The sequence below is a fragment of the Notechis scutatus genome, chromosome 1, assembly GCF_049901735.1.
Source record: "Notechis scutatus isolate UNSWTSFEM ecotype Mainland chromosome 1, rNotScu1.2, whole genome shotgun sequence".
Taxonomy (NCBI): domain Eukaryota; kingdom Metazoa; phylum Chordata; class Lepidosauria; order Squamata; family Elapidae; genus Notechis; species Notechis scutatus.
In genome coordinates, this window is record NC_142009.1 from 105,665,070 (window position 1) to 105,691,064 (window position 25,995).

General features: G+C 36.0%; 1 protein-coding gene across 1 annotated transcript in view; it reads right to left on the reverse strand.

The window, feature by feature from the left end:
• AFG1L (AFG1 like ATPase) overlaps positions 1-19,779 on the reverse strand; it is a 65,324-nt gene extending 45,545 nt beyond the window's left edge. Inside the window, exons 1-5 of the mRNA XM_026666637.2 lie at positions 19,481-19,779; positions 12,470-12,693; positions 3,648-3,699; positions 2,869-2,970; positions 1,319-1,449 (exon numbers count right to left, since the gene is read on the reverse strand). Coding sequence (XP_026522422.2) covers positions 1,319-1,449; positions 2,869-2,970; positions 3,648-3,699; positions 12,470-12,693; positions 19,481-19,580 — 609 coding nt within the window. The 5' untranslated portion in view covers positions 19,581-19,779. The remainder of the gene's footprint in view (positions 1-1,318; positions 1,450-2,868; positions 2,971-3,647; positions 3,700-12,469; positions 12,694-19,480) is intronic.
• Positions 19,780-25,995: the final 6,216 nt, after the last annotated feature.

Genomic DNA, 25,995 nt, shown 5'->3' on the forward strand with positions numbered 1-25,995 from the left:
GGAAAAAGCCATCTGGGTGACCTTGAGCCAGTCACTTTTTCTTAACCTTAGGAAGGAGGCAATAGCAAACCACTTCTAGAACTAGCGCTAATCCAAGCATTTGTCAGGAATCAAAAAGTTGACTTAAAAGTGTGCACATGCGCGCACAATCACACACACACACTTCTTCTTCTTCTTCTTTTCTTCACACACACGACACAACTTCCTAGTAATGCTTCACAATGTCAGGTCTGGAACTCTAGGTCGGCCTTGATCGTGTCCATCCAGCTGCACGCGGTCTCGGTACAATGGGCGGAACTTCAGGAGTTCCCCCCACAAAAACTATTCTCCACTAGGATGTTTCCTTTTAATAATCCCGGAAAATTTATTTATTTTACTTTAATTCTCATCTTCCTCCTAGGGCTTAGCCAGAGTAGCTTTATGCTCTTATTTTCTTTGATAAATTTTCCCCTCCCCCAATGTTTGTCATTTATTTTTCCATGTTGCAGGGCACAGAGTGGGTTAGGCATTTCCTGGTCCCAATTCTTTTATACATAGTGATTACTTTCATCTTAAATAAAGGTTTGGCATATGAAAAAGTAACTTGTAAGATTTAATTAACCTATTTTATTTTTAAAAGAAAACAAGTTAAAACAATATAAACAAATAACCTATGAATGTCTATGCAGAATGAAATTTTGACTATTGAGAAGGTTACATGTAAAAATTAAATCTTTGCTTACACTGACAATTTTAATCTGGAGCAACATAGGCCAGAATCTGTGAGAATGTGGATAAAATATGGGTGGTAGGAGCTCAATTATTTCCAAAATATACGATTAAAGCAGACTCAATTGGACAAATTGTAATATGAATGGTGTTTGTATGTATACATGTATATGTGTATGTCCATATGTATGTGTACGCATAGAAATACAATATGTCCACATACTAATAATATAGACACACTTATTTAGATATACAGAAATACAGTCTGTGTTGTATATGCAGAATGTATGATTAAACAATATTTTAAAATTGAATGTAAAGTGTAATATAAACCAGACTGTGAATTTTCAAAAAAGATTCCAGTTTAGCAGATAGCACTGATATAATAATGCTATCTACATGCATCTAAAATTTTATGCATTCAAGATCATATTAACTGTGACAAATTTTGCTTCTCCATTTATATGAATAAATAAATGTTTCAATGAGAAAAAATTAAAAAGAAACCTTCAGCATATAAAGTTAATAACAGTAAAAAAAATTGCTACCAGACATCTTTTTTCCCCAGGATGAAAGGAATGTATATTTCTTATAATATATTCTTACTTACCTGAAATTCATCAAAACACAAGAGACAAGCTTCCTCACTGATTTCATCAGCTATAGGAGCTATTGGATCATATGATTTAGCCATTAATCCAGCTTTTCTTTTTGGCAGACGCTGTTTAAGGCAATGGATTCCTGAAGTGAACATTTTGCAAGATACTTAGTAAACATGTTGGAAATAGACTCAAAACAAAGGTTATATTTACATGTTAATAGAAGTAACTTTTTTTCGCAGTAATTCTGTGCTAATTCCATTCTTTCAATTTTAGAAAAACAATTACAACTACAAAGCATTTTCCCATCCAGTGAGTGTCCTTGATTCATGCAGCATCCCATGGCTTTTCCCCTCTTTGCAATATATCCAGAATATCATAAAGGGGGTCAAGATATTATCCAACAACACATATTATTTAGTTTGGTTTCTTTCTCTATATAAGTATATATTAAAAGCACATTGTCTATGTTGATATTGTTGTATACTGTTGAGAAACAAATTTAAGTTCACGGACTAGAGCAAATACAAAGAAATGTGAACAAGGAAATAAAGGAGAAACAAGGAAAGCTTACAAAAGACTAGGAAGCTTTAAAAACTAAATGTTAATATAATGGAAAATAGAAGATCTTTGTACATTAAAATAGCTAACTAAATCTTCACCTCTAGTTTCTAAATAAACGAATAACAAGTACATTGTACCATCTATTTCATTTACTATGTCATGTATTACACAAAAACCTGTATATTTGCAAAGAGCAATTTTACTGGAGAGTTCATTATGGAAAATATTTTTTTTCTGGCACTGAGAAGGATGGTCCATGCCAACTTTTCCCTTGTTTAGGTTCACAAATGCTAATACAATATCGGCAGGATGTAAATATTCTTTGGTACCCCAAGAATTCAGCCAATAGTCAAAACACTAAGAGTGTGAGTGTGTGTGTGTGTGTGCGCGCGCACGTGTGCGTGTGTATACAGCAGTTGGTGGAAATCAGTCACTCTCTTTCAGTTACCCTGTTCCACCTTCAACTTGACATGACATCTTTTTGCTATTCAACTTTTAAATCAGGGCCTTATGGCAACTGAAAGGCCAACAAATACATTATAACACAAGTTCACTCTTCACTTGCTGCTGACTATTGTAAAAAGTTTTGGTATTTTCACAATATTGTTCAATCTCTCTCTATAAGTGTTGCAAGACCACATATCACCATTTTCCAGCAGATGCTCTGAATTTTTAATCATGCAAATAAGTACCAATGAATTAAATAAGTGATTGACTGTCCACTGGTACTTACTCAAGGAAAATGAAGCCTACTAACTCAAATCCTCAATGTTTTCCCTCAATTAATTCCTAGGGGTGTTGCAAGACAGCTCTATTCTAACTGAAAAATCAGGTTGAACACTTCCCCATACAGTCTATGTTAATTCCTTTCTTTTCGGCTTTCAACTGACAGTCTTCCAGCGGGTGCCAAACAAAGAATTAAGAAGAAACAGGATGATAGATAACACGGAAGATACCTGTTAACATACTGTATTGTACCAGAAAGATTTAAACTTACTTTTATGCACATCAAGCATGAAGCCATGGAAATGGACTCTCTTTTTTCTTTCTACTTGTAGATGAGAATAAAATATGTCCATCACCATTGTCTTTCCTGTGCCTTCAAATAAAAACACACATACCCAACAGGTTGTTAATTTAAAACACTATGTACTGATTACAGTAATGACTGTTCATTAGCATTAAGCTAATGAAATCATAATCATGATCTGAACAGTACAAAATCATTATCTTTGAAGCAAGACTTCAACTAACATGGGCAAGATCATTTGTATTATATCTAAAATATAATATCAAAATCAACAAATGCACTCATTGTTTCTGTCTGAAATACACCGAGCATTATTCGTTAAAAATAAATGAGAATATCTCCGTTCTTTTTTTAAAAAATAGATTAGTCATAAATACATCTTTCTGTCAGACCAAGTATTCAACTCAACTAAAATCCCCCTTCCACATAACAAGGGCATCAAAACAAGAGCCCTCCCTGCCATATGCAATCAAGGCTCACAGGGTCCAGGGATTTCATATCACAAAGCACACTACGTTGATCCATTTCATTACCTGACATTGCTCCAACTCTTGATTTGCTCTGTAATGTCAAAGCAAACTAAATACAGGTCATTAGAAGCTCAGCCTGGGGTGCTTTGTTCTATTTAATCTCATTGCTGTCATTGGAAAAGAAAGTTAGCTTATTAGTTAGCTATAAATCTGGAAAAGTGTGCAAATATGCTAAAACAAAATTGGCCATGTTTCAGTTAAAATCTTTCAACTTACCAACATCACCATAGATATAAAGGCCTTTTGGAGATTTACGTCTTGTAAAAAGCTGTAAATTAAGAAAATAATTATATTTTATCTTCCTGGATAAAAGCAAAATAGGAAAACAACATGATATATTCATTGCAAAGTCAATATAGCTTCCAAACTCAATTCAACTACTGCATTAAAAGAACAAAGCCTGCTCTGCTGCTTGAAAGCTCAAATATTATTTTGGTTGATCAAGCACACAATAAGGGAAATTGGAAAGGACAAAAACCCTAAATATTCTTTTTAATATCTTTTCAAGCCCAGTAGGTTGAGCATTTTGAATAATTCTATAGTGAAAATTATATAGAAATTACATGTAAACAGACCATCTTTTCAGTGGTTTATTTATGACATATATGGAGTCATCTCTTCTATTCATGCTTTAGAGATGACTCCACCAGACTGTCAATTATCTGGAAGTCTGCACTCTCAAACAAAAAAATCTCCACACCACAAGCCAGCCAAACACCTGGGCACAAACAGACTCCCCGCAATACCTCCAGCTCAAACACACCCCAACCAGGCACCCAGATGAAACCTAGCTTCCTAATAAATGATGGCCGTCCATTTACTCAGAGCCAAGCCGCACTAAAAGCCTCCAATACAGGAAACACAATGTTGCCAGCCAATCAAGACAAAAAAAGCTACAAAACAGACAGAAGATATTAGAAACACCAATCAAGCAGAACACAGCAAACTCCAAGACCAATAAACACAGACCAAGACTCCCAACCAATCAGGATGAAGAAAAAACCATTCTGGCACAGCGTAGGCTAGCCCCAAATTTAAAACAGAAACGGCTGTGAAAGTCTGACTCACAAACCAACACAATACAGAAGCCTGATAATGGCAGATGAGATTCTGCCGAAACATTGCTACAACTTTAAAAGCACAACTATAATGACGTGGGAAAATACCCAAACAAAGCTGAATACCACACACACACACACACACACACACACATATATATATATATGTGTGTGTGTATATATATATATATATATATATATATATATATATATATATACATACATACACACACATATATACATATATACATATACATACACATACACACATACATACATATACATATACATACACATACACATACACATACACATACATACATATATTCACATTTTTCAGCTCTTGAAGGTTCACAACAAAATATCACAATGAAAATATCCACAGAAAATGCAATTAAAATTAGGTTAAATTAAAATGAAAATAACACAACCCTCACAATTCACCCAAAGCCTCCAGATTAACTCTGTTTCAAGTAGCTTCTGGAAGCTTATTACTGATGGAACCAATCTTACTTGCACTGGGATACCATTCCAGAGGAACAGGTTATCATGTAGGAACAGTACCTCCACAACACAACCTCCTGCCCACTTCTCAGAAATAAAGCATTACTAGCAGTTTCTCTTGAGAAAGACACCTTAGATAGGTTGAATCCAGTTGGAGGAGACACTCCTGAACATATTATGCCATGTATCATTTTATACGTTAAAACCAGCTTTTGAACTGCATCCAGAAGCCTACTGGCAGCCAGTGCAAGGCCCATGATACCAGCGTTGCACAAACACACTATTCAATATCTATCACACACGGGTCTCTGTATCTTGCACAGTTGCAGTTTCTGAGTGGTCTTCAAACCCCATGAGGAATGCATTGAAGTATATGCATCATGATGAGAGAATAATTCTCTGAACAACTGCTCCAAGTCATAACAGCCAGAGTGGGCAAAAGTCTTTTGGGCACAACCTGTCCTTGCTTTTACAGAAGCCCCCCCCCCCAAAAAAAGTAATAGATTTGTTCTCTCAAGAATAGTGCTACCTCCTTCAAGAAAGACCACTGAAACTGATAGAAGGTGATGGACAAAAAGCAACTTCAGGTTCTAGGGTTCAATTTTAGCTCATTTTCTCTCATCCACACTGATAGCCTCTAGACAAAACCTTATAAATATAATCAGCAAACTGAATGTACCTCACCCCAAATCTACATGACCCCTCCCAATATGTAAATGTTAATTTACATGTATTAATTGTTTATTAATTAATTTATTTATTAATGTTAACTGCTCCAAACTTGATTGCAGAAAGTACAACTTCAGCAACAGAGTGGTCAATGCCTGGAATGTACTACCTGACTCTGTTGTTACATCCTCTAACCCTCACTCCTTTAACCTCAAACTATCCACTATTGCCTCACCCCATTCCTAAGAAGTCTATAAGGGGCGTGCATAAATGCACAATCATGCCTACTATCCCTGTCCTATTGTCCCTATTTATTCGTACCTATTTCCTGTATTCTTACTCATGCTTATACTTATACCTATTATCTTGTAAATGATTGACAAATCAAATAAATAAATAATAAAATAAATAAATATTAAAGAAAGGGGAGGGGTAATACCTTTCAAGCCCATCTCTCATCTTCCCGTCCCAACAAATACAACCACCTTCTGAAGAAGCAAAACCACTGTAAAACAGTAGCTACAATTCTTGCAGATGCTTTAGAAAGATACCATCATTGAGGGTATCAAAGGCTACAACAAAGTCTGAAAAGACCAGGTGATGCACTGCCCCATATAAATTTCAGCAGAGGTTTTTGCTTCTTGTTATAGGTGAAAATTTGGTTATTACACCTGAGAATGTAAAGAGCCGAACTGAAGTCATTTTGTGTTCGCAGGCTGAACTTTTAAAGCTCAGAACATTTATGTAATGTGTTTTCTGCTAGAAATTATACAAGATTGCAAAACTATGTACTTGGCAGAAGTTAGAGGTATGTGCTGGGGTGCTCTGACATTAGACGTTACATTAAGAGATATCAATGGTTTTCTTATAATCTTCTGGAATTTGAATAACAGGAAATCTGACTATAATGAGAATGTTGGGAGTTTTCCATGGAAGGTTGGAACTTTCTTATGAAAATGTTGTATAACGTTCATATATGGGAAACAGGAAGTGTTATGTAACCATATGATTTGATAAACCTATATAAGCTGTATTCACTAAAAGGGAGTGTCTCCTTTTCTTTTTGTTTTTGGAGTAAGGGGGTCCATACTGCAGTATTTTTCCTAATAAAGCATCCTATGGATCAGATTATCAAAAGTCCGTTGGTTCATTTTTATGTCTATCTCACACTTCTCTTTATCACTACAGTCCATACTTGTGTTCAGTCACATCCATTTTTATTCTTCCTCCACCAGTGCTCTAGGAATTGCTTAGGTTGCCTCATCTCCTGGAACTCCTCAGAAAAAGAAGGAGTAACCCAGCATCGGTTTACAGAGAGAGGTTGCTTGAGGGGCAATTTCTTTTAGACCCCAGTCTCCTCCTAATGCTAGGCAGGTAATTGCTAAATCACTGGGAAACTTTCCCAAGAGTCCTCTGGAAACTATCCAGATCCATCAGTCCTCTTCAGTTCCGCAGGCATCTTAGGTGGCTGTTAATTTCATTTGGACTAAGAAGCAATTAAAATATACAACTTGGTAAAGGTGTTACCCTCCATATTCAGATAGCCCCATAACTGCACCACAACAAGTAAACTAGAGACAGATAACAGATAAACCCACAACTGCCCTGAAACCCCAAAACGAGAAGAAGAAAAGGTCCATATAATAACCAGTTCTGTCCATGTGTTGAGCCAATGATTACTTGGGATGAACCTATGAGGCAATGAACTTCATGGCTATACCCATCTCTGCCACAAGTCACTGAAACTTGGCCAGTATATAAATTCAATAAATTTATTTATTTATTTCTGTTCACAACAATGCCCCACAGGTGCTTCTCAAAAGGCAACAGGACTTTCCTGGTTTCCTCCTTCGTTTCTCATCCAAGAAGCTTCCTCAGTTCAGAGTATAAAAGAAAGAAACATGGTACTGGACAGCTGGGATTCATCTCCATTTCTTCAGGAGATAAAAAAACTCTCAGGAATCTCAGAAAGGAGAGAAAAATCTCCTATTTCTCTTCTACCTGCTCAGTAGGCAAGAAGACCCTTTTGCTTGCTGATAAAATCAGAAGAATTTGTTGGGAAAAAAAGGAATGGGCAGGAGGTGCATGTGGCTGTAGACTCTGCTGCCGCCGCTGCTTGGAAAGCTCTCATTGTCCTGTGAATATAATGTAACATTTTGCAATTCTCTTCTTCTTTTGGTCCAGTTACTGCTTCATTCATTCTTTGTTGTTCTCCTTTCCTCTTTTCGTCTCCTCCTCTGGAAAATTAGTTTTCTTCTTTCTCATCCCCTTCTTAGTTCTCCCCCTTTTTTCCTTTCTGCTACACATGTGACAATTTGTGAAAGCAATTTCTACGTTTAAGAATGATTTGTATATGCCAAATAAGATCATGAATTTTATAATGAAATACATTATGTTAATGGAAATTAAGTTTAATAAGTTATTATTTTAGTCTTCTTTTGTGGGGGAGAGAGAAATGTCGAAGGTATGAATACACATTCATCTTTGGTATTTTTCAAGAGTTGAGTCAACTAAATATAAAAATAGAAACTAATGTCCACAATCAGTGAAGAATCCTGAACTAAAAGATGTCTGAATATTTCGTTCAGGAAGAAATCTGAAACATGTTTCAAATCGACAAGGAATTATTTTGAGGAGGGAAAAAAGTTGAAGGTTTTAGTGTGGCCTTCACAGTCCCCATCTGAATAGCATTGTATTGAGAGTTTTGCAGTGATAATTCAGCGACAGAAAAATAAACACAGATGGCTGATGCTTCATTTAACATCTTTATAAACACAAGTAGATTTTACAAACCAGTTGTAGATTTCTCCAACATGGAGCAAACTCAAACAGAAACATTTTGCAAATTCAGAGCATAGCTTCAGTCTTCAGCAAGCAAGCAAGTTAGTTTTACCTTCAGTAGACAGGCTCAGAGCTCAACATAGCTTCAGAGCTGAAGAGCTTAACAACAGAGCCAGGCCTAGGCTACTTTTAGTTTCAGTTTCCAAACTATCCTCATTGGCTGATTTAGTTGCTGTGCCTATTCATTGGCTGACCTTGTTACCATGCTCTATTCCAGTTCATGACTATACTCTGACACATTGAAATCTATGGGAGATCTCAAGGACAAAATGTACATATTGGTAAAATCCAAGAATATTTCTGAATTAGCAGAGTTTGTAAAGAAGAATGGGAAAAATGCCAAAAGCTAGAACAGAAACATTCTCATAGAAGAGCTGTTTATTTCTGCTAAAGCAGGTGTTACAAAGTTCTGATTGAAAAGCTATCCAAACTTTTTTATGTGCTATATTCATTGTTTTCTTAATCTAAATAATTCCACACAAAAAATACATATTCATTCGAATTTCCAGGAAGATGTCACGTTTACCTTTGTAGCATGGGGAAGGTATTACCAGCTTCGCCTAATAATTCACTGAAATATACAATTGAGTCAGGGATGCCTAATATATTCAGAAAGGGCTCATTCTAGTTATAAATTAAAATGCACAACACAAGACACTTAGGATGCTTGGAGTTCTCCAGACTCATGGATATGATCCTAATATACCCCTGAAAAAGTGCTATCAGCCCGTAATTTTTATGGAACAGAAATAGAAAAAAATATTTAAAACTTAAGGGAGCAATTAGTGCAAATATACAGACAGTCCTCAACTTATTACAATTGAACCCAATGTCTCTCTTGCTAAATGAGATAGTTGTTAAGTGAATTTTGCCCCATTTTATGACCTTTCTTGCCACAGTTGTTAACTGAATCACTGCAATTCATAAGTTAGTAACCTGTTTGTTAATTGAATTTGGCTTCCCCATTCACTTTGCTTGTCAGAAGGTCACAAAAGGGTATCCCATGAACCTGGGACACTGCAACCGTCATAAATATGAGTCAGTTGCTAAGCATCTGAATTTTGACCATGCGGATGCTGCAATGGTCATGTGGAAAACGGTCATGACTCACTTTTTTTCAGTGTAACTGTGAACAGTCATTAAATGAACTCTTGTAAGTTACTTATGTAAATAAGAAATTTAAATTTTATTCATTTTAGCTTGAGTTGAAACCTTGTTCTGGATCACTTCTCTAACATTATCATCTCTTCCCCCATCTGCAGCATGTCAGAGTTAGGGTAAAGGAAAGACTGCAACCAGAAACAGCTTGTGTATTGGCGCTAAAAGTTTTTTTGGTTGCCAGAAGGATGCTGGTTAAAAATGTTAGGGATAACATTGTTTACCCTAACTGGTTTGGGTAAAAATAATAAATAAGGTATCATGGTTTGTTAGTTAAAGTGTGTGTAACTTTAACTGCAAGAATGTAATTAAGGGTGTGGTTGTAAAAGCACTATATAAGAAGCGAGGCAATTGCAGCTCGCTCTCTCTGGCTTGAAGATCCCTAATTACTGGATGGATTGATGACTGCGTTCTTGCTGGAACGGGGAGAGAAAAAGGAGTGTTGATTTTTCTCAACAGAGAGAAGATAAAGATTGGACTGATTTATTGTAAGTGAACTGACATTGGCTATTCAACACGGACTTTGCAAATAGAGTATCCCCGACAAGACTTGACTGAAATTGATATATGACTAATGGACCGTTATTTTGACTATGCTATAATTCTTAAATGGAATAAACTATATTTTTGATAGCACAAGCGTATCTGTATTTTTACTGCGTGTTAACTAGAAAACTTATCTCACACATTTACCTGTCTTCCTATCTGACTTCGCTGTACATTCTGTTTAGTTTGTTTTCCTTAACACCCGTTGGGGAATCCAGGCTTAACAAAAAGTATCAGCTGAATCTCTTACCCATAGATAAGTTGGAGGGGAGATTTCTACAGAAAAGTTTGTTGAGGAAGCGAAGCGTTAATGGTCCATTTCCAGAACTGACTTGGGAGCAGGGAAAAGGAGATAATAAATCTCCCCTTAAAATAAACACATTTGCTTTTTAAATAAGATATACAAATTTGCATATTCCCACTAGATCAAGTATACTTAAAATACTCAAAAACGTTAGCAGTGTGGTATATATAAAATTGTCAGGGGCAAGCAAGCAGATCCAGATGTGAAATGTTCAAGTTAACTACAGGTAGTCCTCAACTTACAACAATTCAGTTTGTGACCATTCAAAGTTATAAGGGCACTGAAAAAGGGACTTAGGACCGTTTTTCACAGTCATGACCTCTGTAGCAGACCCATGGTCACGAGATCAAAATTCAGACGCTTGGCAACTGGTTCATACTTATGACCGCTGCTGTGTCCCAAGGTCATGGGATCGCCTTTTGCAACCTTCTGACCAGCAAAGTCAATGGGAAAACCAGATTCACTTAACAACTGGGTTATTAACTTATCAACTGCAGTGACTCACTTAACAACTGAGGCAAGAAAGGGGATAAGAAACTGAGGTAAAATGGGGCAAAGCTCACTTAACAACAGAAATTTTGGGCTCAATTGCAATCGTAAGTCAAGGACTACCTGTATTTTATCCTACCTATAATAGAAGAATCTTTCCAGGTTGCTTGCCCTTCCTTGGGTACAAAGTCACATGAAATTTGGGGCAGGGGCATTCCTAGGTCTCTTGCAAATATACAATGACTCAAGGCTAATTCCCTACTTGATCACTCCCACTTGCCTGCTGCCGATTTCCCCCCCCCAAAATAAGTAAACAATATACTTTTTCTAAAGTTTATGTCTTCAAAAATAATTCCTACAGTATCTGCAGTGATATTTTTAAATCATGTTTTTTTTTAATTAAAACATCAACCTATTCTCCATTATACCAGTCTGATATGAAGAGGTCTGGTTTTTTTTACATAAGGGCCTAAGGTTCAAACTGCAACCTATCCAAGAACTGCAATTTATCCAGCAGCAAATATGAATAAGCTCTCAGATGAGGGAACACTGTTGCTTACTCTTTGGCAATGCTAAATTTATCCAATAGGCTCCTCTTTACTGTCTTTGTCTGCTGATTTCTACCCAATTCATTTCATCGATTTTGCCTGGTATTCTTACTTCTTGCCTCATGTTCATTTCTTTCACATTATCCTGTAGGTTAGTTTTTAATCAATGGATATTGATTAATGGATTAATTTTGAAGAGGCTTCTGGTGTTTTCCTCTGTCCAGTCTAGTACTAGAGGACAAAACTTGCAGGTTTTTACCAAAAAGAAATGTTAAAAGCAACTAGAATAAGTACAGCAAAGCACAAAAATCTGAACTATTTTCTTCAGATTACAACAGTATGACTCTGCCACCTTCTGGCAAAGAACTCTTTGTAGGTTCAGGATACTACCTTCTACACTACACATATTAAAGATTGAACAATCCAAAATCTTCTATAGAATGTGTGCATTCTTGTAGACACAACAATAATCAGTGTTATTCAGGTAATAATAATACACCACTTAAGTATATTTCAAGTTTAGAACAGTGGAAACTGAGTTTTATTCTAGCAAAAATTGGTAAATTATTATTAATAACTTGTTCCAAATTTGTTTTATTTAGGAACTGAATATAGGTTACAGATCAATTTGATAGCAGAATATTTCTCATGAAAAAAATCAGTAAAATTTGCTAAATTTAATTGCACTGGGGAGAATTAAAAATATCAATCTTATTTATACCTTGACTGCCATCAAATAATTATTACTATTTCTGATACTCAGCCTTGTTGTTTTGTCTTATCTTCTCAGTCTCAGTCTCTTAGGCATGAAGTGAGAGAATTAAATAACATTATTTACAGAGCTGTTGCAACCAAATTCAGAAAAAGCATGTGAACCAGACACCAAATCTGCTGCAAAAATGCATAACAGAAGAATGTTACCTTTGAGAATATGTGTTTTGGACTGAGGTTGTAGCCTTGAAGACTTTCGTGTAACTTCTGCAGGCACCGCATGACTTTCCTTTGCTGTTCATCATTCCTCAGCTGCTCCACTTTGGTAAGGAATTCATAATGTTCTAAAGGTCCGTTGCAAAGCAATAAGGCTTTCGAATTAGCATCTGCTAGTCCACCGCTGGCAGCTTTCTCTGCTACCTGAACTGTATATGCTATATGACATGAGAGAAACATTTATTTACTGTTCTCTTAAAAAAAAAAAAACCCAAAGAGTCCGTCTTATTCTTACATAATAAATTAGTGGGCTGAAATGAGAAACTCTGATCAAACCCCTTGCTCACTGATTTATTTTTATCCCACCTTTATGATTTTTATAACTCAAGACAGTAAATATACTTAATACACTTTCCTTCTCCTATTTTCTCCACAACAACAATCCTGTGAGGTGGGTTGGAGTGAGAGAGTGTAACTGGCCCAAGGTTGGCCTTCCTGCCTAAGGTGGGACTAGAATTCACAATCTCCTTGTTTCTTGGCCAAGACCTTAATCACTACACCAAACTGGCTCTCTTAAAGTCATCCGTGATAACTTTGAGCAAGCCATTATTTTTTCTAGGGTTTTTCAACCTTGGCTGCTTGAAATTGGATGGACTTCAATTCCCAGCATTCCCCAGCCAGAGTTCTGAGAGTTTGAAGTCCACCCATTTTCCAGCGGCTAAGATTGAGAAACACTAAGTCCAATTCACTCCCCCATTAACAAATAACTTGTGAGCCTTCTGCACCATTCAGAAGAACATGAAATGTAAATAATAACAATTATAAATTCCACTACTATTCCAAGACATTCTACATATAACTTAAAGTTCTTAAATACACAACAGAACACCCACCACCTACAATAAGTGCAGTATGTAATAATACACAGTATTTGTACAGCCAGAAATTTCTGCACAGATTTCTGATGTGTTCTTCATGAACGCAAGCATGCAAAGCAAAAATGATCTTCATCATTTAACATTACTAAATGCATATTCAGTGTACTACATTCAGCTACATTCATCTCACTCTGACATGTACAATATATACAATGTATGCTGTCCTTCATTGGGCCATTGAGATGATGGATATTTTCTATGACACCACAAATTAGGGATTAAAACATACATATCAATATATTTTATATATTATTAGAAAACAAAGAGTTGTTACTTTTTCATATATAATTAAAGGTTTCCTCTGTCCAGTTGTGTCAGACTCTAAGGAGCACTGCTTATCTCTATTTCCCAGCCAAGGGAGCCAATGCTGTCTGAAGACATTTCCATGGTCATGTGGCCGGCATGACTATACCCCAAGGCACATGAATGCTTTTACCTTCCCACTGAAATGGTACCTATTTATATACTTGCATTTGCATGCTTTTGAACTAATAGGTGAGCAGGAGCTGGGACAAGTAACGGGAGCTTACCGCATACCACACTTGGGTCTTGAACTCGGGCTGTCAGCTTTCTAGCTTACAAGCTCAGCGTCTTTAACTGTGGAGCCATCGCACTCCCACCTTTTTACATAAATAACTAATAACTTTATTAAAATTTTTGAATTGTTATTCTAGAGGATCTCCCTTTCTATTACCATCTTTTCTAGTGCTAAATAATTCATAAGATTGTGATGAATAAGATTATCTTGATTTTGAATTAATGTTCCTTCCTATAAATTAATCTAAACCTCAAAAAAACAGTTATCTCTCAATAATTCAAGGCTTTTGAAATCTTCTACATATTTTCTTCTCACCATTAAACTAAACTGGCCTCTTTTGCCTAGGACATCCTTACTAAACCCAGCTACAAATTGTTTACATCTTGACTGTGTGTTCTAACACAATAGGACTTATCTTTAAGAAGACATAATCAGGGTAACTACTAGAGATAGACATCAAACCAATATACAGTAGCTATAATTCCCAGGATTTATACTTTTTATGCTTCACCTTTAAATAATATAGAGTTCAGCTAAAGATTTATAATTTCACATAACTTACGCTATTTATACATCACAATTTTAGACTACCTTTGCAGATATGAACTCACCAAGACAGTTTATAAAATAGTCCAAAATACATTCTTAATTATCAAAATTTGAAAGATAATGTGTATATATAATATCCTGCTTGAAAATACTAAAATCCAGAAGCCATAGAAGTTCCCTAAAAATATATCTTACAAGCAGGCTAAAGAAATAAATGTTTTAAGATTTTCCAATAACCTTCTGATGATTATTTTCCCCAGAGATTATTGGGTGAATGCATAAAATACCCTCTTCTCATGCCCATTTGTCTGATAACTCTCACTGCTGGCAATCTAGTAAGACCTTTCTTGTTTTTTATCAAGTACCGGTAGCAGATATAGTAACTTGACACAAAATAAATCCCCTCTCTTGATTGGCACTACATCTCTTTTATTGATTCCTCTGAGTTCTTAAAGAGAAAGTTGTCATTTAGACAATATAGAAGTGTCCTCAAATGACCATTCTTGGCAGGGTATCTTCAAACAGATACAGGACAATTAAATACTATTATTTGTACTTCACACCTCTTCAATTTCTGTTTTGAAAAACATCATCCACATCTTCTCCATGATGGGGGATCTATACTATTAGTCTATTCCTTTTATATTTCTGCATAAATGTCATTTTTAACATATACTGTGACTCTGCTTCTCATTGCATTCTTTTACCTTTTTTATTAAGTTGTACCCTTGAATATTTCAATCACAAAAATCTTTCCAAAAGATTTAAGTCTTATTTATCTTACTATATCAAGATTTCAGAGTTATTTTCCATATTCGGAGCCTTGGTATGTACATAATAAACGCATGAAGTTTATAAGCTAATATTCTTACTGATTTTTAATTAAGAGGGTTAATTAGTCAGTTATTCTTGTTTTGTCGTTGTCTTCTATAGACAAAAAGGACCCTGCCTATGCAGGAGCTCCAAAGTTCTTCAGGTTCTTTTCTAGATCTTCCAAAGCTATGGTGCAGCTATTCCTTTCTGGTTCCCCCACTACCAGTAAGAATTGCCAGGAAGAGATGGTGATCTTTCTAGACTTTGGTATCTGTTCCTCAACATCCATCCTTCTGGCAATAAAGCTGCCAAGGTAAGAACCATTGGTTCCTGTACTGGAGAAAATTTTCCTCTCACAAATCAGATGCACTACAGGTCCAGAAAGAGAATAGCCCAAATATTCATTGAATTGGAAAGAAAGGAGGGAAACGCCTAAAATTTAAACCGAGAAGTATAGATTAAATATCGTGTGAGGACTTTGATTTCTGTATAATACAGTTTATGTTCTGTATGCATACAAGTTCACTCAAAGAGACTAATCTTGCTAAATCATGACTGTCTCTAGAGTAAAGAGACTAATCTTTACTAAAGAGATTAATCTTGCTAAACCATCAATGAGTCAATTTTTGAATAAGGAGTTAAAGATCTAGATAGTTGAGATTATTAGCTATCTCTGTGTACAGCAAGACCTTAGTTGCTTCATTTATACTCTTCAAAACTCCAGCTTCTTGCCTTATTTTCAATTTGATTGAAATAGTTGTTCTTCCAGTGATTAAGTATCACTATCTGAATATCGTACTTCTGATGGTCATTTGCATCCACTGGTTGGTTCTGCTCCTTACAGAAGCTGCTTCCTGTACCACTATTTCTGCTATTTAAGTAACTTCATTACTTTATGCTAAAGTATAGCAATTTTTTATTCTAGTTCCTTTTTTTGAGCACTACTATAGCTTTTCTTTCCTACATATGTACACCAAGTATTTTCTTTTCAAACTTTTAGAACTATCCCTACCCTGGTAAGCAGATAATGAGAACACAGAAGAGGGAAAAGGAATTGGTAGAAAAGCAGAGAATAACAAAGAGACAGACACATGCTGAATAAATCAGATTATGGATCAGAATGACACTACCTTTGACTCTTGCTCTTCTCAGAATAAGAATGCATCTTATAATAATTGGCACTGAGGTATTAAGTTTGTCTGGCTGGGAAATTCTGGGAGTTGAAGTCCTCACATCTTAAACCTGCCAAGGTTGAAAAACACTGTACTAGATATAGACTAATTCTGCAAGTTCCTATATTTTTAAGAACGCATATTCTGAATCAGCTAACACTGACCCAGAAAAATCTGAAGTATGAAAGATTCTGACATATGCACCCTAATCTACTTTTTATAAATTCCACATAATTTAACATGCATTCCTTATTTTAAAACCTAGAATCTTATGAGTAAACAGATTATGTAGGATGGAATTCAGGCCTGTCCAAATCTTGGCTATGGTAGGAAAGAAAATGAATCTGTTATCTAAAAGGTTTCCCTGTGTGAAAAGTTAAATATAATTTTGGAGATTTGTAAATATTCTTCTATGTTTGTGCAAATTAAAATTAACCAATAGATTAGCACACATTATCCAAGTCAGTTAAAGTGCATCAATTTCCTAGAGCAGTATCTACTAGCAAGAATAGTGTAACTACAAGACAAAAACATACATGCAAATACCATGCATGCAGATACCAGTGCTGTTTTCACTCCATAATCACAGTATGTGCATTGTAACTGACTTATAGCACATAGGACTTATTGCTATGCTTGCAAACTTATAACTTCCCAGAAGTTTTTATCATGCATCCCTTGCAATAAAACATGCTTGAATATATGTATTTATCACTTGTGTATACAATATGAGAACTGGACAGTTTACCAAAATAGCTGCAAAGTACATCAATATTTTGTGAAAAATGTTAATTGGTAAGAGTATTTTCCTGTACATCATTTTTGTGATAGTAAAGTACAGGCTGAAGAATCCATCAGTGCAACGCTTTTCAGCATTGGGAGCTTCCCATTTGGCAGTAAAAAGATTTACTATGAGTCTTGAATGGAGGTTTTTTTTTTTTCCTGCATCCTAATCAATTCTGGGCCACACAGAATGAACAGTTTCTTACTAGAGCCTCGGTGGCGCAGTGGTTAGAGTGCAGTACTGCAGGCTACCTCTGCTGACAGCCATCTGCCTGCAATTTGGCAGATCAAATCTCACCAGGCTCAAGGTTGACTCAGCCTTCCATCCTTCCGAGGTGGGTAAAATGAGGACCCAAATCGTTGGAGGCAATATGCTGACTCTGTAAAACTGCTTAGAGAGGGCTGTTAAGCACTGTGAAGTGGTATATAAGTCTAAGTGCTATTGCTATTGCTACTTAGTCTTATTAGAGATAAACCAGCAGTTCCTAATGTTGAACCAATTTTCCATTAGGACAAGAGCTCCACAACTATAAAAGTAATGACTATTAAAAAAATCCACAAAGAGATCTGTGTGCTCTGACATCAATGCTCAGTCCAGGACCAGAATATTTTTTTTAATCTACTTGGACACAAAATCAACATTATACAACATATTAAAACATAATACAGTTTGCTTGATCCTCCTGGTTTATGTTTTAAATTTTGGTTCACTGATGTTAACATAAGTAAGTTTGTATAGGCAGCATCTGGAAGGGCTTTAAAAGGCCCTCCTAAAGTAGGGTTGCTGGGGGCAAAAGAAAGATTTGTGCAGAGCTGTACAATATCCTATTAGCAAGCTGTATATAAAGAGACACTTCTCAAAGAATAATCGGTACACGCTAACAAGTGTTAAGTATTAAATCAGCTCTCCATTACAAATGAGAAATAAAATGGAAATTTTGAGGATGGAAATAATGGTTGGGCTAAATAAGAAAGATGTAGATAAGGACTCAAGGGAGGAGTATGGGGCGCAAGTCAAAAAGAGAAGAAGTGAAACTTCCAAAAGGATGAGAGATGATGGATAGGAAGGATTTTTCTTTTAAAAAAAAATAAGATTGGCCGTATTAAAAATTAGGATAAAAAATTAGAAATAGTGGGAATATTGCTATACGTATTTTAGTTAACACATTTAAAGTGAATATTAGGGGTTAAGATCAGAGTTTGAAAAAGGATGTTATTAGGTATGCTCAAAAATAATGCTAGTACTATTAGAAGGGTGTAGCAAATATTGAACAATTGAAAAATGAAGGACTATGTGCCGATACAGTTATGTACAACAACAATAGACCATGTAAGTCTGATTAATGTAGTAATTCTCCAGATTGGCCGCACTAAAAATTAGAACAGAAAAAAAAATAGAAATAGGGGGAATATTATTATACATATTTTTACTTAACACGTTTAAAGTGAATATTGGAGGTTAAGATCAGAATTTGAAAAAAGTTGTTATCATGTATGCTCAAAAATAATGCTAGTACTATTAGAAGGATGTAGCAAATATTGAAAAATGAAGGATTATGTGCTGATAGTTATGTGTAATATTAGACCATGTAACCCTGATTAATGTAGTAATTCTCATTGTATCAATACTATTTTTGTATCAAAATGAATGACACTCAGACACCTCACTGTCCATGAAACGATATTGATGTGTGTTTAAAAATTAAAAAAAACTTTTTAAAAGAAATAAATAAAATTGAAGCACATCCTTAAAGGGGCATAAAATCCTTAGGCCAGAGGATCTCCAACCTTGGTAGCTTTGAAGGCTTGTGGACTTCAACTCCCAGAATTCCCAAGCTTGGCACAGCGGCCAAGCTGGCTGGGGAATTCTGGGAATTGAAGTCCGCAAGTCTTAAAAATTGCCGAGGTTGGAGACCGTATGTTTTAAAATGGAGAGTGCTAGCAGAACGGCCGGCTTTTATGCTTAACTTTTCACGGGACAATCCAGAACCTTAAAACCCGCTGGACCCGATGCCCGGCAATTCAAGGGCAGGAAAAAAAGCCGAGCCGCATTAACTTTTTAACTGGGGGTCTTGACAGTCACGACCAGGGCTTGAAACCAGGGGAGCCGCTTTAATAGCTGACCTTCCAGCTGAGCCTTAATCCCCCCTAGAGGATCGCGGGCTAACTTCGAACATCCTTAGACCTAGTCCTAGACCCAAACGCCACTAACCTTTCCGCGGGGCCCAGCATGTTAGGATGAGAGCGGCGGGTCGAATGGCAACTTTTATCAGGCGGCGCCCAGTAACCAAGGGCGACACGGGAGCCGCCATCTTGACGTGCTTCCTTTCCTCCCGCCGTTCCCCCTCCCTTTTTAGAAGGTAACTTTATTGGCAGCAGATACAGCCGCTCCGCCAAACCCTCTTTTCTCAGCCAGCCCGATTCCATTCACCTTCACTTTAAACCAGGGGCTCGTCCTTTGCACGGACTACGAGCTCCAGAATGCAACACGTGACTCCGCTCAAAGCGACTGCAGGCAGCCGGATGCAAAAGGCATGCTGGGAAGTGTTGTATTTCTGCTTGTATTCAACCTGGCCGGGTCGATACGAACAAGAACGGCATTCTTTTAATTTAATAAGGCATGTTTATGATCACATATCCGTCTGAGTCCGTAATAGTGATTGAGGGCTTACACAATTCTTAACGCGTATAATTTGGCATGTATTGAATATTACGTGCCGATGTGCTACGGTACTAATGAGTAATTCCAATATTTTATATGCGATTTACTCTGATAGGAAATACTTTCTCTTGTGGGGCTTCAGCATCTAAACATCCCCTGCATGTTTCTTCAGAATCTTAAGTCTTGTCAGTAAGAGTTGTACACGGTGATTGCATTTAATATTATGTATGCAGGGACCAACCTATGACTGTCTTTGACTTACTGAAGTACTGTGGTAGGATAGCCCAGCTAGTGTGCATAATTCTGTGAATGTCGTGCAAAACAAGCCCTATATGTGAAATGTATTGTACAGTGAGTCTATATTTTTAAGGCTCTTGAGACATCGTTTTGTCAACTGGCCTCGGGATCCCATGATGGAGTGGAACAGTGAGGTTGTTACATGATGGTTAATTGGAATGCACTCTATGTCTTTTTTTCTTGCCATTTTAAAAATCTTTTTAATTTATTTTGGCTGTATTTTAATTGGGTTTTATATATTTGGATTGTTTTATATGGCACTCACAGTCACTATGTGAGATGGACAGCAGTCATCATCATCATCGTCATTTAGCCATTGTCTATCCACTGCAGGTTAGCTTTCTTTTGCCAATTGAGTCAGCAATATTTGCTGAAGTCATTGATCCATCTTGTTTTAGTTCTCTTTCATGGACACTTTTTATCAAGGGAGATCCATTCTATGACTGCCTTGGTCCACCTGCCATCAGTTCTTCTTCCTATGTGACCAGCCCATTTCCATTTCAATTTTTTACTCTCTTGATGATATCCTATATTTTTGTTTGTTCTCTAATCAGCAGTATGTACTAAATACGGTACTTAACCATACTAATATTAAATGCATCTCTATTTGTGTTTATGTCTGTGTGTAATTGGTTTTATTTTTATTCTGTTTTTATTATGTTAGTTGCCCTGAGTCATATATTTAACAGATAATCAGAGTTGGAAGGGACCTACACCATTTCTGACAAATGGCAGTCCAATCTCTTCTTGAAAGTCTCAAGTGATGGCGCTCCCACAACTTCCGAGGGAAAGCTGTTCCATTGCTTAATTGTTCTCACTGTCAGAAAGTTTCTCCTTATTTCCAGGTTAAATCTCTCCTTGTTCAGTTTCCATCCATTATTCCTTGTTTGGACTACAGGTGCTTTAGAAAATAGCTTGACCCCTTCCTCCCTGTGGCAGCCCCTCAAATATTGGAAGACTGCTATCATGTCTCCCCTGGTCCTTCTCTTTACTAGACTAGCCAAGCCCAGTTCCTGTAACCGTTCGTTGTATGTTTTAACCTCCAGTCCCCTAATCATCCTGGTTGCTCTTCTCTGTACTTTTTCTAGAATCTCAACATCTTTTTTATAATGTGGTGAACAAAACTGGATGCGGTACTCTAGGTGTGGTCTTACTAAGGCTTTATAGAGTGGTTTTAGTACTTCCCTTGATCTTGATCTTATATATACAAGATAGGAAACCATATAAATGTATATTTTTATTTAATAAACAGTGCATAGCATTCATAACACACCTTTATAATATCTAATCGGTTAAGCTAAAATAATACAGAACAGTGTGGCTTTCACCTTCTCTATTTACATAAATAGAGAAAGACGTATAGCTGGTAGAACAAACTAAGTCAACTAAAATGAAAAAGTTTATATTGTGAGTAGTTTTCTTCTTGCTGTATATCACTTGCTTTACCATTCTTGTATACTATTTCAATATATTACATCTTTCTTTGATTTTTGAATCAGTTGCTGTCTATCCATTGGCAACATTTAGCAGTTTGGAATCTCCTTTTGTGTTCAGACATCTTTGGAACACTTTTCCTGTTTATTCATGGCTGTTTCCATTTTCAGTATCTTTACAGATGTTGTTGTAATACTGCTTCCTAAGTCTACTGATGTGATGGAATGTAGTAAGGAGGTGGATTCCTAGGAGGGAGGTGGTGCATTCCAGAGGAATAAACAGCAACTCAGTCTAGATGTTATGTGTGAAAGAAAGAAGATGAAGCCACAGACCCTCTCTAATAGGTCACACAGTATATGGTACGTGCAGATAGTAAAGTGCTCAGTTTGGCAAGTTTTTGTCTACAGGTATGAAAACAACAAAATAACCCACCTTGGGTCATTTTTTGGTTTGGCGCCTGACATCAAACAACTCTCTGAAACTCTTCCTTAAGGTCCTTCCTGAGATATTTATCTTCCTTTCCTTTACTTCTTTTCCTTGTTCTTCTCATCCTCTACCTTCTAGTTTCCTGTCGTCCCCCCCTTCCAGCTTCCTTTGTTCCTTCCTTATCTTTGGACAAGTCTCTTTTCACATTTCTCTTTAGCTACTTCCTTAACTTCATTCCGTAGTTCAGGATTTCAATCTGATTTGTGATGTTTTTCCTGAAAATGGAGGGTACAGGCTCAACGTTGTATTGTAGAAAGTGGTTGGCTTTCTTACTTTTTTAGCTTAATAGGAACTTACACATGAAGTTTGTGATCTGTTCTACAGTCAGCAGCTGCCCCTGTCTTTGATGCTTTAACTAAGCTCCACCTAATTTTAGCAATAATGTCATCAATTTGATTTCTATGTACTACTCTGGTGATGTTATTTTTTGCTATTTGAAGATCTTAAACTCTGAATAAATCATTCGAGTGGAAGAAGTTAATAAATTAGCCTCCTGCTTCAGTTTTGTTTGCTAAGCCATATAATACAACTACATATTGATCCTTATTATTTCTAACTTTGGCATTGCATGTTCTGTCAATACTGTATATTATATAGCATTTCCATTCATTTTGTTATTTAATAATGACCTTCATACAATATAAACTTTTTAATTAGTGAATAGTAACTGAATTCTGTAAGCATGATTTTTAAATTAAGATCTTTACTATCTCATTGATTTCAGTAAAAATTAAATGCACTTAAATTTCCAATAAAACAGAAATCTTAAGCCTGGTTAATTTTGTGAACTCTGTTTCTTATTCTTTTTCTCACACCACTTATCTAGAAATGGGAAAAGTATATAACTGAAGCACATTAATAATCTAAATAAAATTTAAACCAATAGAATTCAGGATTATGTTACAAAACATAAAATATATGTTATTTATTGTATAAATGTACACACAGGTACTTCAAATGAGACTTGCTTAAAGATTGCAGTGTTACTAATTGTATCACATAACATTTTTATGAGGTTTAAAATAAGTTTCTTCTTTGTGTCCTTTAAAGCTTTAACGAGTTAATTCACTCAGATGTTAAATTCGTCAACACCTGGACCCATTTAACAATGAACTCCAGTGTGCAAATCACTATGAATTGCACAGACATTTCAAAAAGACTTTGCATATTTGCTAAAAGCAATATTTTTAGATACTTGAACAGAGAATGAACAACTTTGGCAAAAAGTGATTTAAATAACAAATAACTTCTCTCTATAAACAGCTTAACTCCTTGAGAACAATGAATAAACAAGGAGACAAGAGTCTTTTTTCCCTCTCTTTGCATTATTAACTCTCATCACGATATGAATAGGTGAAATGTCAGGAATAATTGGAGAAAATCACAGCCTAATCTTCGGCAAAAACATCTGATTTATTTAAATTGTCACTACTCGTTCTTAATAAATCCTTTCTTTAACCTTTTGATCTGCAATCCAGCAGGCTAAAAATTGAATGTTTGTGTGTGATGCACATCTCCTGCTTTTCACACAACTGCATACTCTTGCATGCTGAATAAAGTCCGTATCATGAACTCCTTTGCTCAGGTGCTGACATGACCCTTCTGACATCGCTCCAATCACAGTGCTAGGGAATTCATATGAGACATGATACAGGCTAAATATAGAAATGAAAGTAAAGAACAGATTGAGAATAGGTATGTCATCTTATCAACGTTTACTTTATCTTCTCTACATCTTTTCACTGCAAGCACCATTTTTAAATTGTGTATCTGAGAATGATACACGTATATAATCCAGCTATATCAAGCTTTTCTGCACCAAAGGAAATATTGTCAAGAACACACAATTGAATTTCAAGTGGGAGGGGTCACATTCAATTTCAGTGTCCTGATGGCTATGTTCTTCTCGTGTCCAGTAAATCCCAGGGAGACATATGTATAGATAGTTATTTATATTCTATTATATACTCTATTTCAGTTCTCCACATGGAAAGTAAATCCTATATACATTTGTCAAATTTCATTTTTATTTCTAATCATTCTATAGCTTATTTGATGGTGTCAGAGAAGTAGCATGTTACATTAGGGAGAGTTGACTAATGCTCTTATAAAATGGTATTGTAGATTGTAGTTCATTTGATATTTCTATATCCATTGTTGTGACCATGGAGGGCAAATAGTAAACACTAGTCAAAAGGATACAAAATTGGCTGAGACACTAATAATTATGTGGCCTTTAGAAGACAGATGTTAAATACAAGATATATTCTTTTCTCCAGTCTCATAAGCCCATCAGCTTCCATTATCTTCTGTAGACCCTGCAAATTTGGCTATTTATGGTGATGCTTAAAGATGTGTGAACCCTTTTGAATTTTTAATATTTCTGCATAAGTGTGACCTAAGATATCTTCTCCACACAAATCTTAAAACTAGATAAAGAGAACCTGTTAGGGTTTGAGAATTAACCCCTAGAAGAGTATTGCAGCAGTAGTCAAGCCAGGCAACCAAACGAGAGTGGAAGGGCCCCAGAGTATACACACACTGAACACAAACACTGTTTGTAGTTTAAATAGTTTTTAATCCAATTAGAGTTTAAGCATTGTCATTCAGTCCATTAAGTCATTCACAGTATTTCCATCCAGTAAGACTCACAAGTATAGTCCAAGTTAAGAGTCCTTGCAATATCTTTATCAGCCGATAAAGATATCTTCTCCTCCTCCGGTTTCACTCTCCAGAGAAACAAACGCTGGATATTCAGCAAACAGTAGCAAACAAAAACAGTTCAGTCACAGGCACTCACAGTCAGTAATCACAGTTAGTCGCAGCAACACACAGTTACTCGCAGCAGCACACAGTTACAGCAACAGACAGTTACAGCCAGTAAGCTTTCCAGCTTCTAATGCTTCCTTATATTGTAACTTCTAACCGCACCCTTAATCGGCTAATTGCCTGCTGCATTGTGCTTAAAGTGATAAGCACTTAAAACATGATATCTAAGTTTTATATATTTATTCACCCAAACCATATTTGGTATCAATGTTATACCTAACATACTCCCCTTTTGGGTGAAATAAATATATAATACCTTTACAATCTTATCCCATATTTTTCACAACTCTCCTGGTGCTTACTGGCACCTTGGGCTTTAGTAAAATTATCAGCTAAATTGTCCTCCGACATACAGTACTCTAGCTGAATCATCTTACTTCTTACAGATTGTCTCACGTTTAGGTATCTTAGATCTGTATGCTTGCTCCTTGTTTTTACTCCAATATTTGTGGCCATTTGAATTGCTGCCTGATTATCTTCATGTATAATTATAGGATAATCTACAGTTATACCTATATCAATTAACATTTGTTTATACATTATTAATTCTGTACATAACAATGATAAACAGGAGAATTCTGCCTCCATAGTAGACAAACTTATATGCTGTTGTCTTATTGACTTCCAGCCTATTAATGTCTTACCCAGCATTATGTCTGTTCCTGAAGTCGACTTTCTAGTGTCTCTTTCTGATGCAAAGCTAGCATCTGCATAAGCACTCAAAATTAAATCACCCTTTGGTTCTAAATACAATGAATAATTCATTGTCTTTTTAAGATATCTTAATATCCTCTTAACTGCATTCCAGTGTCTTTCACATGGTGCAGAATTGAATCTAGCCAACTGATTCACACAATACGATATATCTGGTCTAGACCAATTACTAATATAACTCAAACTACCAATTAAAGATTGATAAATCACCTTATCAAACTCAGGGCTTTGTACATCAGTGTTGCTAAACTCCTGACTCATTGGAGTCTTAGCCGGCTTACAAAGCTCCATCTTGTAATCTTTTA